At 45.0% G+C, this 16085-nt stretch overlaps 1 protein-coding gene across 6 annotated transcripts in view; it reads right to left on the bottom strand.

Moving 5' to 3' along the window:
* The window catches only part of nav2a (neuron navigator 2a), a 232745-nt gene that overhangs the window by 47745 nt on the left and 168915 nt on the right, over positions 1-16085 (bottom strand). For all 6 annotated transcript variants that reach the window (XM_040124570.1, XM_040124551.1, XM_040124561.1 and 3 more), the window contains 5 exons: positions 10916-12173; positions 9058-9167; positions 8829-8937; positions 7318-7740; positions 428-550 (listed from right to left, as the gene is read on the bottom strand). In XM_040124570.1, coding sequence (XP_039980504.1) covers positions 428-550; positions 7318-7740; positions 8829-8937; positions 9058-9167; positions 10916-12173 — 2023 coding nt within the window. The remainder of the gene's footprint in view (positions 1-427; positions 551-7317; positions 7741-8828; positions 8938-9057; positions 9168-10915; positions 12174-16085) is intronic.

Raw genomic sequence — 16085 nt, forward strand, 5'->3', positions numbered from 1 at the left:
GGCCCTGCCACAAATGAACAAATGGATGGAGTTCCGCATGTTCAACAGGAGGCGTATGAAGGTATGCTGGGAAGTGTAGGTAATCAGTATGAGTAGCGTAGTCCAGCACATCGAAAGAGCCGCCACGCTCACCTTTGTTTACCTGTTGCACTTTAAAAGGCAAAAAACACAGCCTAAACCTCTGTGCCTGTTACTCCTCCCCGTTACAAAACGAAAAAAGATTCAGCTAATGTGAACTTCAACAGACTATCTTTTATTTTTTAGTTTTTTTATCCTAGTGTGGCCCAGTTTACTTTAAGCTGGAATTAGTAGAGGCAGACAAAGCAATACAACTCCCGGATCGAACGGAATATTACACACTGATCATTTCAAAGTGTAAGAGAATCAGAGGGCGGAATCTTCCTTTAGGATTTTTTTTCAGACCTACCTGTCGGCATCTCCCTGTCCCGACGACGTGTTTCGATTGAGTGTCTCTCGGACGGCGGCCATGCTGTCGGGAAGGCGGTTTAGGCGCCGTGTGTACAGACCCAAACCTCCGTCAGTCATATAGCTGAAAAACACAAACCGAGTTTATTATATACAGGCACGTCTAAGATACACAATTAAAGGGCTCAGAGAGGATGCGTTGAGGTTGTGCAGTACCACACTTTGTTTTAAGAGTCTGGCCGGAGTTGACACACACTGTTCCTCTTCTCTGAGCTGCTTTTGTTGTATATAAAGCAGGAGGAGCCCACATCCATCTAGTATTCCGGCTGAGGCAAAGCTCTCATCAGTCATGCCTAAACGGCTGATTGCTCCCACACAAACACTGAAGACAGCAAACTATCTGAGTGAAGACATATTTCTCCAGTGTGGCCAGTGGTAAACAACAGCGGTCTTTAAGAGGAGGCAGCTCAGCTGACAGAGTCTGTTCTTTCTTCCTACAGGAAGGAGATCGCATCACCGACACTGAGTCCATCTTCTACTCCAGGCTGGGATATTAGGATTGACTGAGTCGACGGACACTGGGAGAAGCTAAAAATACTCTGTGTATGCAAGTGAGGGCTAAGTAGGTCACTCACTTCAGTTCATAACGGAAAATTACACTTGAAGGGACTTTAGGGATTTATCGGTTGCTGGAATCCGAGGGTGACCGTTAGCAGCAGTTACAGTCCGAAGGTGATGACGAGGCCCTCAACACTAACACAAACATTCCCATTCAAACTAAAACAACACTAAGTAATTCCCCAAATATTTACCCATGGAGGATATTCCTGATGGAGCTAAATATTGACTCATTTAGCCCAGGTGTAATTCAATGAAATGTTTGCTGATTTTCTGTTGAGGCCGGGTCACTCGAGTGGTGAATGCTTTCCGTGTGGGACTGTGATGATTCTGTTTCTGCAGTTGAGTGAGTGGCAAAATAAGCCCGGCGACAGTTTGACCACTGAAACACTCTCTGTTTTATCTCTGTGTGGATCTCGAGAGGAGATCCAGTCAGACACACACACACACACACACACGCTTATACCTACATGTATATACAGTATACACACAGCACAGTGTTTTCTTATAGACAGAGGCCCTTTGTGTTACCTGCAGTCAAACAGAATCAACATCTGAGCAGTGGCACAGAAACTTAACGGCAACCAGAATTCACTCAGCAGAGAGCAAACCTGTACAGATGCTGAACAAAGTGCAGCCTTTATAATGTTTACAGCTGCAGCTACGATTCTGAATTCATTATTTTCAAAGCTTTAATGGCTCGTTTTAAAAAAAAAAAAAAAAAAAACAGTATTTATTTTGGCCACTTTGCGACAACTAAATGAGCCGAAAAACACATTATCGCACCGTGATGTTGTTACTGTGAATTTAATCTTACAAACCCAGGGAAACATTAGCATTAATTAACGGGGCCGTGTTTGTGTCCACCTGATGAATTTAAGTCCAGTATTCACAATGATTTTAGCTCTGGTCTGGTAGAGCTGAGGGGAACTGCAGGATCGGGTGATAATTCTTTGTGGTAAAACGAAACAGAAAGAAAGCAGCAGATCCTCACGTTTAACAAGCCTGGCATTTTTACTTCATCAGTTACTTGAATCATTAATTTTTTTTTGCATTTTGGGACCGATTTGCTTTATCCAACAGCATGAGAAAAACACCCCCGTTTTAGCAGCAAACCTGAAAGTGCCAGATGTTGTACTTCCTCACCAGAACGTGAATGAATGGCTATTCTCTCAGGTCATCTGGTAGCGGTCTGCTAATCATTCCCAAGAGTCCAAACTAAACATGGAGATTCAGCAATTTTTTTTTTTTTTTTTTTTTTTTAAACCATGCACCAAAGAGCTGGAACAAACGTCCAGATGAAAAGGGATGTGCTTGATTTTTGTCTACCTTTAACTCCAGATTAAAAATCGCATCTGCCTTTTATGAAGCATTTATCAGTAATTACTAAAAGGGTTTCTATCATTTTAATTTGTGTTTTTAATGACTTTCGCTGTATCTGTTATTTGTTTTTTTAGGTGTGATATCAAGCATTTGGAATTGCTTTTGGGTATAAAGGGGTTAGATGGGCAATATAAATAAATCTCCTTATGCTACAGAGTTACAATTCATACATCCTGACCATCACCTAAGTTAAATCGAATGGTCTACGACCTGCCAAATGTCAGAAAAATCCATACCTATTTTTTAGGAATCGCACATTCAGACAGATAAAGCCATGACACATAGATTCATTCACTCGTATTCACGTGATGTGCAGCAGTTTTCACAATAACAAGAGAGACAGCAGACGACAGTTAAAAAATTCAGATATCATCTGACAGAGAACCCACTCTGAGGGGGGGGGTTAGCTGTCCCATATAGGAAGCATCCATCATCCCAAGGCAAAGTCACCTTGAGGATGGCCACGCAGTCACACACACACACACACACACACACACACACACACACACACACACACACACACACACACACACACACACACACACACACACAGACACTTCTCCTTCACACCTTCAGACTAATGAGTAACTGATCCTGCCTGTCCTCCCGTTTCAGATGCCTGTTAACCTGTAACCTCTGCAGCAGGAGAAACGTGTCCAAACAAGACAGTTTACGGGCTGAAACTGAGCAGCTACGCAGAGTTTACACAGCCGTGCAACTAACAGAAGCAAAAGTTCTTGAGTGAATGAAACTGCAGAGATGTTTGACTTGGAAAGAATGTTCTGCACTGTGGTACTGAAAAGAGAAAATTCACAAAAACCCACGCTCTGGAAAAAACAAACAATCGCATCTAGAACACTCTGACGTACCTTTCTGCCTCAAACATGAAAACACGGTTAATCCAAAGCAAAATAAACAAGTCCGGGTGAGGGTTGATTCCTGTTGATAAAAATTTCCAAAGCAGAGGTTTCCGTTTTCAGCCGTCTGACTACTGTCTGTTATGACGTCTGAACCTGCGAGCAATATCTGCTGTTATGTGAATAATATCACCAGGTGAGAGAGTGTTTGAGCATAGTGATATCAGACGCGAGTGCACACTATCAGTGAACTCTCCATGTATAGATTATGCGTCAATGCGTAGCCTGAAAGTGTGTGTCGCTCTGAGGGAGCTCAGTGTTGGTATGCAAGCCTCTCTCCTCAGCTCCACACGCTTTTCCCTCCTGGCTGGAGGTTGGGTCTGTCTGTGAAAGGTGGAGGTGGAGGAGGGATGGGAGGAAAGGAGGGAGGGAAGGAAGGGAGAGAAGGGGGGAGGGGGAAGGGGGGAGGGGAAGGAGGGGTAGATCGGGCAACGTACCCCCGAGCCAAGGAGGTGGGGAGGAGGGAGTCCTCGTCTCTATGGGCCAGAGAGGCCAAAAGAAAAAACAGAGGAGGGGGTTTGAGACTGAAGAAAACCACTGCAGATACTGAATGTGGTGTCATCAGTCGTGTTGTCTATGTTGTAAGATGAATAGAACGCAAAGTAAATTAACTATCAAGACACATCACTGTGAAGCCTATCGATTATCTCTCAGTTGTTTTTTCAAATCAGCTACTGATTCATTAGTCTGTAAAATGTCAGAAAACAGACAAACATTTGAATCATAATTAGCCTGAGCAGAAGGTGATATTTTCAAATTGCTTGTTTTTTCTGACCAACAGTCAAAAACCTAAACATATTCAATTTACAATGATAATAAAACACAAAAAGCAGTAAACCCTCAAATATAAGAGGCTAAAAACAGTGAAGGGTGAGTGAATTTTTGGAATTTGTCCGTTTTAATGACAAACAGTCGATCACTTATCAAATTACATTTTCTGTCAATCATCTTCTCGATTCCTCTACTAATCGTTTCAGTATGAGAAATATGGACAGTTCAAGAGAGTCAAAAAAAAACCAAAAAACCCTCATTTAACACTAGTGGTTTATAAGCGGTAGATGGATTTGGTTTTGTGTGCAGAGATATCTCTCTCTCTCTCTCAGCAAAGAGAGAGAGAGAGAGATATCTCTGGCTCAGTCCTAAGGTGAATGGAATTTATTTCATGGTGCTCGTAGCGCTGAAAACTCTTTCTATATGAGATTCTTTTTTTTTTAACAGTGGGGTCTGCGGATAATTCAGAGTAAGAGGGACAGTGTTTCTGCAAAGCGGTAAACTGCTGATATTTCTTGATAATGCAGGCACCACAAATCAAATTCCATACGCATACATTATACTGGGTCGGAAGCCAGTAGCTCAAAACCCCGCGAAAATAGAACCTAAACTCTCTGTACGGCTGGATACCACCAGAGGTAAGGGGGAGAATAAGCTTCTTTTGAAACGTGTCTGACCCTTGAAGGGACGTTCAAGAGCTGAGCGGCGTGAGTTAAACGTTGTAATCCAAACGCCAGCTCCTCCTCTCTGGGTAAACATCCCACCACTGTGTGGAAGAACCAGTTAGTTAGTGGATGCTGACGGGCCTGTGACAGAGCAAACTGCTAAAGGGCCCGAGGATGTAGAGAGGAGGGGGAGGCCATCAGTCTGTGCCTGTTTTAAATGGTTAACCCACGGGGCGACTCCACCCACCGTACGCACGACCACATGCTCGTACCCACACACACTTCCTCTCACACATACACAAACACACTTTATGCCTCTGCAGTTTCCAGCCCTCCGACACACGGAGCCTAATCCAGTCAGCCCGCTTCCGTTTGAATAAAAGCTCATTTTACCGGCCATCCGTCACTCCATCCCTCGGGTACATATAGCAGAGAGCCATCAAATACACACGCCGAGCATGTGCCACATGTGTCGTACACCGACAACATGCAGCGACACTGATCCCAAGCATCCACTTTTTCAACCATTCAAATCCAGCTCGGAATAAACTTATCTCTTCACTCAGTTATATTCAATCGGCTGAAACCCGCTCTAGTGTGGAAACACCAGCAAACTATTTGGCATGTTCTACAATCTTTTAATCATTCGAGTCATTTATCCAGCAAAAAATGCAAAACATCTACAGGTTCCAGCTTCTAAAATGTGAGGAGTTGCTGCTTTTCTTTGGAGGAATTCAAAGACGTTATCTTGAGCTCTGGAAAAATTGTGACAGGCACTTTTCACAATTTCTTACAGTTTACAAAGTAAACGACTAAGCAGTTCAATCGAAAAATGAAAAAAATGTGATCATTTAAGGAAGCTTTCATTGCAGTCTGAATGATATCAGAGCATCAGAGAATTCTTTGAGGGAAATCGTTTAGGTTTTGCCTTGCCTTCCTCCTTGCCTCCAACCCAGCCCGGATAACAAGTTTTCAGAGCGAGCAAATGGCTCTGCTCACCTGTTCGCATCACTCACCTGTCCAGGTGTGGCTGTGGCTCGGCCTTTGTCTGCCGAGCCACAGATTCAGACACATCAAGCACTTCGAGAGCACTTAGCTCAGCTGCCTTAGGGCCGGTGAATCAGTGCAAATGCAATGGGGCCTGAGGAAGTAATTCCCACTCAAGAGAGAGAGAGAGAGAGAGAGAGGTGTGTGTGTGTGTGTTTTTAAACACCTCTCTTCGCTGAGCTCACAGAATCTTCTCTGCCTTGACATTCATCTGAACTTAAACAAATCACTTAGGCAGCTGTATTACCAGCTCCTGGTCTCTCTGTCTCTGGATTTTCGATGCCATCTGAAGGCAAGTCGGTGCCGTTTACGGCTTCATCTGATAATAATGATGACAGCAGAAGTTTAAATTGCACAGTGTGCCTGCCAAGGTATGCCGGGGGCCTGTCACAACACGGACACTGGCTTTGAGAGAGCAAATAAACAGGTTAGCAGCATATCGGCGTTTCTGCATCTGCAGACAGAGAGATGGGATACTTGTGGGACCTGAGCTATACAGAGTAAATGTTGCTTATGCTACTGCGGCTAAACTGCGGGGTATCATCTGACACCTGGTTCACAGGCCTGTGAGCAAGGAACACTACTGCCCTCTTCTGGCAAGCTTGCATTCAAGAAAACTCTCAGCCAACAGGGTCACATGAGTCACATAAAAACTAAGTACTGTTCTTTATCTTCCTTTCTTTTTTGCTAGGCAAGAGTTTATACTGTAGGTTTGTTTTGAATCATCACTTGCAATGTTATCGTCAACCAGAATATATTTCAACGAGAAAAACCGAAGTTAAAACATATGAGGCTCTCATGATAGTAGCACAAAGTAACTTCAGAATTTACACTTTTTAGGACTTTTCAAGACAACAATAAATTGCACATGAAAAGCAGCTGATGCTTTCTCACATAGTTTTCTCGTACTAGCACACACTGCTGTGCCAGTAGAGGTACAGACAAGAATAACAGTAATAGGCAGTGTCGGAAGTACAGATTTTGGCTCCGTAATCAAGGGTATCACAATTAATAGATTATCTACCAACAATTTTTTTTCGCAGCAAAAATGACTAAATATACATTTATCACACAAATATGTAAGAGACTTTTCACATTTCCGATGAGCGAGCACAGAATCAGGTGCTGCGTTAACCGGCTTAATCGGACGCAGCGGATCAAGTTAGCGGGTCTTCAGAAAGTGCAAAACAGCTCAAATAACGGGAGAACAATTTGCAGTTATGATCCTGAAATGTAATCCAGCCCGTGTGCTGTCTCTCTCACTTGACCCCCAAAAAGACTGTATGTGTGACACGGTAGGTGGCGATTTATAGCACTACAACTAATGATTCTTTTTTTATAAACCTATTCATTTTTTTTTTTTTTTGGTAGTTTATTCTATAAAATCAGAATGTCAAGTAAAATCGCTTCATCAATTAATGAATTCAGCGTCAGCAATTTCAAAATCTGTATTTAGCTTGAAAAAATGTCCATCGGTGAAACCCACTTACCCGCTGGTGACATCATCGGTGCGTGCAGCATTCTTGCTCAGCACGTCTCCATCGCTCATGTATCCAGTGACCTCCATGGCGATGCCGTCCAGGTCGATGTCCTCCCCGGCTCTGTCTCCGAGGTCCACACTACAGAGGGCTCCTCCTCTGCCGGCCAGCTGCCGCCGGAGGTGGCCAGGGTACAGGTAGCGTCCTCCCTGGCCACCGACCGCCCGGCCCCCGTAGCCGTTCCCCATAGATGGGGCGTCGCCCGCCTGCAGGCGAGGGCTAGACTGGCCCAGCCGCCATGACGACAGGGAGGGGCGGGTAGACGTGAGGCTGAGGATGCTCCGACCCCCACCGCTGTTGTTGCTGCCACCACCGCTTCCGCCACCACTGCTGATGTCCGTGGTGACGCTGCCGTCAAAGGTGGTCTCCAAGGTGCTGGTGAGACAAACAAAAGGGCAGACCTATTACCAAAAATCTAAAAACAAGACTGGAGTCAGCCATCACTCAAACCTGACTGACAGGTCTTTTAACACACAAGGTGACACTATAGAACAATCACATCAACGTTCTTAATGTTTTCTGATGAGGTTTTATTTAAAACCTCTTCATTTGCACTAGTAGAAAAAAGCCATGGCACAAACATCTAACTGAAATCCGTTGGAAGAATTGTGAGATATAGTCCAGGCAAACAAACTCCGTAACCTCCTCAGTTTTCAGAAAGGTAGAGAGCAAAGACATGAGATCCTTTGTTACAATCTAAAACAGGAAAATAGGACATGCTGTATGAACCTTTCCACAGAGCCTCAACTGAATCTCGACAACTGGGTCGGCATTGAGACGCGAGGCCAGAGCAGAGGGCAAACGTCTTTTGTGGGGGGGGGTGGCACGATTAGAGCAAAAGCTGAATCAAAGACGACAGGAAAGAAACGCCCTGCGATCAAAGTAAAAGTTCCCTCTATAGACGGATGAGACAGCACCAAGAAAAAGAGGTAATACCTGTAAACCTAGACGGACACAGTCTGCTGACCATGAGGCGGTCCGGTCCCTGACTCAAATCCCCACCAGTTAGCCTGGTTTAGCGTGTTTACCACTCAGCCGTAGCAGCCATTGTAAGGCGCTACACTTTGATGATCCCCAAACAGTAGAGTTTTGTTTTCCGAAGGAACACGTTTTATACAATTCTTTATAAGCGGGGCTGACTTGACGAGGCGAACAGAAAATGCTTTGGAAAAATCACCTTTTTCTTTTTTTAACTTAGCTTCTTAAATTACCAATAAGTCTCATTTACTATTTCTTAAAACGTGAATCTTATCCTATGAATGATGTTGATCAGTCTTCTGTTTTGTTATTGTTTTGTTTTTTTACCTGAGATAATATCACTTTATTCTACTTTTCCATTTTTACAAAACCGTCAGTGGCAGAAATTAAACAATATGACATTTTGAAAAAAAAAGTAGCTGATAAAGAAGTAAAAGAGCTCTACAAAAGGTGGGATCACCAGTTAGTATTTATTTTATTTTTACCTGTGCGTGACCTGAGTTCCTCGCAGGCTGGACATGGTCTCCTCCAGGTTTTGCCGCAGGTCTGCTATGTTTTTGACAGTTCGCAACCGCCTCGTCTCCGGGTCTTCACCTGAGTGAGACACCAAAAAAAAAAACAAAAAAAAAATCTCAGAAAGATTTACCAGAACGATGAGACATAAGTCATCTATTCTGAGCAGAGACGGAGCCTATATTATAAGTGATCAACCACCTGAAAGGTCCTCGATGGAGGGCTGGCTGGTCTTGGTGAAGGACACGTCTCCACCTCTTCCTCCTGATCCGGTCTCAGTGTTTGCTGTTCCCTCGCCGTCCGTTTGGGATCTGGGGAAACAAATTGTGCGAGGGATCAAAGTGACAAAATCATCGATTCTGAATTATCGTGCATTTAGTGGGAACCTAATATTCAGCAAATTGTCACGAAAGAGGGATAAACCTGATTAAGAATTAAATCTGCTGAGTTTCAAGTCTTGTGACCGGGTTCCAAAATGAACGCCAGCTAAGCCCCAAATGCCAGTAAAGTTTATCTTTGAAGGATAAAATCAATACAGTTCAGCCACCGCACTGGCTGGTAGCTTTTTGAGATGATGACGTTTGAATGCCTCGGTTATATGGAGCCTTTGGTCTTTGCCTGATCCCAGACTTTGTCCTTGTTGATTACACACACTGCACACACACTCTGAGCGTAAGCCACTCGAACCCACAGACCGCCTCTTGCACTGCTCCACAAAAAAAGACAGCATCTAAACTTTTTTTCAACTTCTGGTTAACTGACTTAATATTGCTTGAAAATTTGGGTTATTTCCACGTACTAACAATTTTTCTTGCTTGCTCGTTATTTCCAGCGTTCATTATTTTTTTTTCACTTTATCAGTCACCAGCACCTGAGAGAAAAACACTGATTGTACATTTCTAATTTCTTTTATTTAGCGTCAAATATGTTCTTTCTGACAGGTGGAGGTGGTATAATCCTGCTGCTAATGGTACTTGACAGGTATAGAGCTGGGGAGGAAGTTTCTGCGTACTGAGGATGGGGTTGTTTTTGGGGAGGTGGGGTGGTTAGCTACAGGTCAGAACGTAGAGAAGGAGAAAGGGCAGCAGCGCAGGAAGTGTCAGGAGGCTAATGAGCGGTTGTAGGAAAAGGACTCTTTGAGAGCCAGAGGGCCCTCCTTCCTTATCACACTGGGACCAGGACAGAGGTCAGAGGCACACAACATCCACACATATTTGCCCAGATACTGTGCACACTCAGTGCAGACAATACACTCCACACACGAACAAACACGGATGTGACATTCCTGGTTAACAGTTCCCAGACAGCTATAGTCTGATTTTGCACTTCCGGATGCTGTCAGAGGATGAAGTGTCATGTACGCGATGACTTAAACGTTTTCATTAACTTTGACTTGTACGGCGCTAGACACACAACAGCAGGGTTATATACAGGGTTATATGCCAATTTGTAGTTATTAAAAGCATAAATAATCAAGAGGAGCCTACCCCAAACTGTTAGGACTCAACCTTACCGAGCCTTACCAAAAATGTGCTGTGTGTATGACTTAGAGTAGAGGAAGATGTGCAATATGCAGTGGTTTAATGGCTTTGTTTTATTGGTGTCTTTTGAAGCCTGCTCTTACTTGCTGTTTTGTGGCCAGCCAGCCCAGCTTGAAGATATTACAGTGACATCACTTGAACCAGTTTATTAGATTCTACGCAGCAATTTTTCAAGCCACAAAAGGCCTTACGCCACTTTTTTCACCCTTTAACCTTCCTGATCACCAGCCTCATATCCAAATTCATGGGGTAGTCTCTATTTTTTGCTTGATCTTCTGGTTTTCTGTTGTCTTGGCTTGTACTCTATTATTTCTTAATATCTGTATATTTTATAATTATATGTGTATTGTTTTCAACTATGAATTGTGTAATGGCTGCTGCTAATGGTGCACTTGTGTGATCTACTGAAGACGACGTTGTCAACCAGATGGTCAATCCAACAGATTTTAATTATCAGACAAAATCAATGCTGCACAGATAAATGTTTAACAAGTTGGACCCAGAATGTGTGATCTCACCTGTACATGAAAGGTGCGACGGTGGCCATGTTGGGGTGGCTATGGTGCTGTTGAGTCTGAGGTAGCTGCACGCTGACCGTGTTGCTGGCTGTGCTCTGTGTAGTGCCTCCTCCTGCCACAGGGGCGGCGCTGGTCTTGCCCTCTGTGGAGGCCAGGCTGGAGGTAGAGCTGGAGTTTCTGCTGTCCCTGTCTCTGTCCAGGGGGCCGCGGTGCATGGAGAGACCCCCTCCTAACCGCATGCTCCGGGGCCTCTCCCCCGCATCCTTCACTGAGGAGGACTTCCCCCCGACTCCCAGGGCTTTGCCTCCTGGCTTTGGTATTCCGCTGTGTGCAGGGGTAGAACTCTCTTTTTTGGCCACTTTACCTCCCTTGGGAATGAAGCTGGCAATTTTAGAGGTCTTTTTGTTTGAGCTGTCTGTGTCCACAGCAACGGGTGATACTTCCTCCTTCGGCTCCTCCCCCCTGAGCTCTGTCCTGTCGGGGACTGAGATGCGTTTCCCCACCTCCTTCCCTTTCTCCTTCTCCTTCCCCTTCTCCTTGTCCTTTTCTTTCTCGGGGCCTTTGACAGAGCCCTTCTTGGCAGTCAAAGCTCTGCTGAAAGTGCGCTGGGCAATGCCCCTCAGGGCGATTTTGGGGCTGCTGGCAGTTGTGGCGACAGTAGTACCTGCTGAGGGAGCTGCTCCGGAGGCCGTACCATTACTGGTCCCGTTCATTCCTGGCCGGGCGTTACCATCATCATCCTCTAGGATGTCGGTGTTGGAGCCAGTCTCGGCTCTCTCCAGCTGCCCCACTCCAAGCTGCCTGGCTGGGGCAGTGTTGTCAGTCTGGGCCCCTACTCCATTGGAGGACGAGGCGGTGGAAGATTTGGAGCCTCCTTTACTGTTGAAGAGCTTCAGCTTCTCCAGCATTGACTTCTGAGTGACAGCCTTAGGAGGAGCTTCAGTTGCTGGGGCAGCTTTACAGGTGGTGTCTTTCTCCTGCTTGACGGACTGCATGGCAGATGGGGGGTTGCTGGTGGAGGAGGGAGAAGGAGAAGAGGTGTGCTTGGAGCTCATCGACTTGCTCCTCCAGGGCTTGCTGTTGCTGTTTGGCTGGGGAATGGCTGTGGAGGAGGAGGAGGAGGACGACGAAGAAGATGAGGGAGGAATCAGGGCAGAGGTAGCAGCGGGGATGCTGGTGGAGGAGCTGACGGTCACCGCAGATGACGGAGCATGCTCAGTCATCACCAAAGGCTGTGAGGTCATGCCCTCTGAGGAATCTGCACCAGAAAGGAGGCATTTTATTAAATAGTGACATAGGAGGCTGCAGATGAGGAGAAAAAGTCAAGCAGAGGGAGGATTTAGGGGAGAGGAGCAAAACCAGATGCTGAGGGTGAGGCTTCTTTGACCCCACACAAAGTCGCCTTATAAGGGCCTGGAGGTGGCCTGTGTTGATAAAGCCAAAGGTGCCGTTACTCCTTCAGGCTGGCCACCTAAACTGTTAAAAACCCCTTAGCACTAACAATGAGAGGAGCCCATCACAAACTGTTTATAAAAACAATGAGGAGCAGGCTCAAGTGCTTTAAAGTCTTGCCAAGCAGGCCGAGTCAAGAAGCAGTGCCGCTGCACTTATAAGGCTTGGACTTACAAGGACTTCTTTTGGTCAGCATCCCTCTGCTTTACAAACACTGTCTGGTTATATCTGGTTACAAGTACTCACTCCTTTGTAAACTAGATTAATAAACAGGACAAAAAATACAGTTTAACTTGGAGATGAACAGAAAAGAGAGGCTTTTTTGTTTTTGTTTTGCAGTGCTCAGCTGCATCACAACAAGCGAACTTACCAAGGACTGAAGGAGCAAGAGGAGACCTGGTGTAAGTCACTGCCCTTACTATGAAAACTAGAGTATGCTGAGGGCTGCTGAGGTTGTCGGCGTGAATGCAGGGTGGCGCTATCAGCAGCACAGAGTTGAGACCAGTAACATTTGAATATTCAAACATCAAACGGTCAGTGAGAGAGGGCCTGTGCAGGGAGCACTGGGTGGAATGAATCATAACAGCTCCATTGCAACGTACCCCTCACACACACACACACACACACACACACACACACACACACACACACACACACACACACACACACACACAAATTTGTATTTATTCTGAGTCACAGCTGCTGCTGTGTTGTGCCTTCTCATACAGCTGTAGTCGACACCTTAGACCTATCTTAAGAATTCATTTGTGTTAATTGTTGAGTCTTTAAAGTCTAGTTTTCTTAAGAAAAGTTACAAAACACATCTCAAACTTTTTTCCTGGGCTGTCTACATTTACATATTTGTGGCCCCAGTGCTGCTGTTGTTTGAATGAGTTTTGGCCGATGAGGGTCTGAAGAACAAAACAAGTGAGTACTAGTGACCAACAGTGTGCTGTTCCAATAACTTGAGGAAGTGACAGTATCATGTCCATATCCTGAAAGAACAGACAGTTAGGCAGGTAACTGCATTTGCATAAAGACAAATGATACTTGATTTTAGAAAGTTCTTTAACCAAGTAGATTTGTATTGGAAAATGAATGAATTCTCTCACCCCGTTGGATGCTTTTTTTTTTTCAATTTTTTTAAAGAAAAGAAAGACTTTTGGTGCTCAACTGCATTTGAAAATTACAAAAGGCTGTGCATGTAGAGTCATTCTAGGGGATATGTTCAATGGTGCACACAGGAAAATGATCTCACACACATGCTTTAATTCGCACCGGCTACATTAAATCTGTATTTTTATGTTATTCATATGGTCTAATTAAGTCAGCGTTTATGTGGAATATTAAACACTCAACCTGCCTGTTTAGCCCATTCTCATCTGGCTATCCCCTTTAATTCATTTTTATAGAGCCTTTCATGCTCTAATTGGAAATAGGCACCCGCTCGCTGCCTCTCGTTTCTCTCCCTGTTTAGTATTTAGTGAGAGCAGCCTGAAACAATGCCGTCATTAGGAAGTGATTAGGGCGCAATTAGCCATGCTAGCAGTTAGCTATCGGAAAAGTGGGTCAGGTTGCTAATGGCCGGCTTCCTATTGGAGGCGGCTGAATGAGAGGGGGACCTGCTGTGATTATGGGGCAGGCAGAGAGAATAAGGGGACGGGCACTGCAGGTTTGGGATGAGTGACGCTTTGATGTGGGCCAGCAGGATGGGCTGTGATGTGCGTGAATGAGGTCGGCTTGGATTTCGGGTCAGAAAGGAACGGGAGAAGAGAGGCAGGATACAGAGAGGCACTGGACAGTGGGATAGCTGGCCGTTGTCATGACTGGACCCAGTGACCGGGCCTGCCACGCTCCAGTTAGGTTGTCAGGGGTGAAGGAAAGAGGTCAGTCTTCGCCATGTTGGGTCAGAAGTGACTCTAACGTGACAGACTTGGACACTGTTGGAATATAAACTCAACCCATCAAAAAACTCAGGATTCCCACAGAGTTTCCAGACAGAGAGGTTCAACACTTAAAACACAAACCTGCCACAAATAAAATGAAACCCAATGTCATATTAAAGCTGTGTTCACACTTTTCTGCTGTTTTAACACAGAACCCCTCATTTGTGTGTTTAATGAAGTGGCCACAAGGTGGAGTGAAGATTTCATTTTGGAAAAAAAAGTGCTGCACATGTTTTCTCTTGAGACGCAGCTGTGTGCTTTGTCAAGCTGAGAAAAGTTCTCGTGTTTGAAAGGAAAAAAACCCATTTCGATCCTGCACAGGAAACACATGGTTTATGACAACAACCACAACATCAAATGGAAAAACCTGGTAGACAAATTTCCTACTTAATATTCTGATCATAAATAATCACACAAGATGAATCTAGCTTTCTCTGGCCGCACTTTGAGAAAGCAGCTTTTGATTACCAGCACGAAAGGCCCTCGCGGAAGCACTTCTCCTTCAAAAATAAACAAATAGTTGTCTGAGCATGCCCTAAGAATGGGTCGCTGACCTAATAACCCTGTGCAGCCTTGGGCCAAATCCTGGAATTAAACTGCGCACTGCCCCTCGTTCACTGCCCCGGTCGGGCCGTCTGCTTGAGGAAACATGTTGAAAGAATTTTCGTATTTACAACTAAACTGCTTAATTACTGCAGTCATTAGAGCTTAAAATAAAGAGCAGAAAATGACAGTCGAGGAGAACCCATGGGGTAAAGACTCACAGACCACCCTTGTACTTCAAGTCTGCCATAAAAACCTGCATCAGCCTCTCTGACTTTGTCTCAGGGCTTGTCCAGCGGCCTACTCCTCTCAGAGTCTTCTGATAACATCAAGGCATTTTAGGAAATCACCCGAAGTGGACTCAAAGCTCCTTTCACTGACACTCACACTCGTGTGTCTGTGTGGATGCTGCTGTGTGTTAATGCCTGTCTACAACTGAGGAATAGCATGTAATTTCACACAAGTGCCAACACTCCTCTCTTTGTTTGTTTGCACATGTCTGTGTGTGCATGTAAAATGCCGGACAAAGAGTGATGTTTGTTCCGCTAAGCAACTTCAAACACTGAAATCCCTATATATTTGCAGGGCCCGAAAGGGGAGCAAAACCCCACTCGGCAGAGCTGTGTGAGCAGACTTGCGCACAAAAAAACAAGCAATAAATGCATTAGAGGCAGCGTCGGCTGACACTGTTTAGACATCACAAGCCCTCCAACCCCTCCCATGGTCGCACTGGTCACAAGACATTAAGCTAAACCCTCTCAGTCAGTCAGCAACCGAATTGCTGACCTGAAAATGCCCCACTTGCATACAAGTCACTCTCATATAGCAAGGTTCCAAAACACGTTTGTGCTCTAGAACCCAGTGTTTTCACATGTGCTGCACAGAGAGAGCAGTGCGAGAGCAGCTCTCCGTGATCTGTCAGCCTTATTTCACTTACAGACACCTTCATAGAAATTTAATTTGTAAAATCTGTACAAATTATGTCAGACTGGCACAGAGTTTGAGGCTGCAGGCCTTTGCTTACACATCGTGTTCTGATTTCAGAAGCCTGCTCTCTCTCCCTCTCTCCTCAGTCATTGTGCTCCAAAAAGTGAGTAGGACAGCCGGCCTTTGTGTGGAGACCGAAACTTTTTAAAGTTTCTCCACATGAATACACTCAAACAGTGACGCTACAGCTCATCAGAAGGCTATTCATTCAGCGAGGGCACCGGCGTAGAAGCACACACACA

Source organism: Xiphias gladius, chromosome 1 (assembly GCF_016859285.1).
Source record: "Xiphias gladius isolate SHS-SW01 ecotype Sanya breed wild chromosome 1, ASM1685928v1, whole genome shotgun sequence".
In the NCBI taxonomy this organism is placed as follows: Eukaryota; Metazoa; Chordata; class Actinopteri; order Istiophoriformes; family Xiphiidae; genus Xiphias; species Xiphias gladius.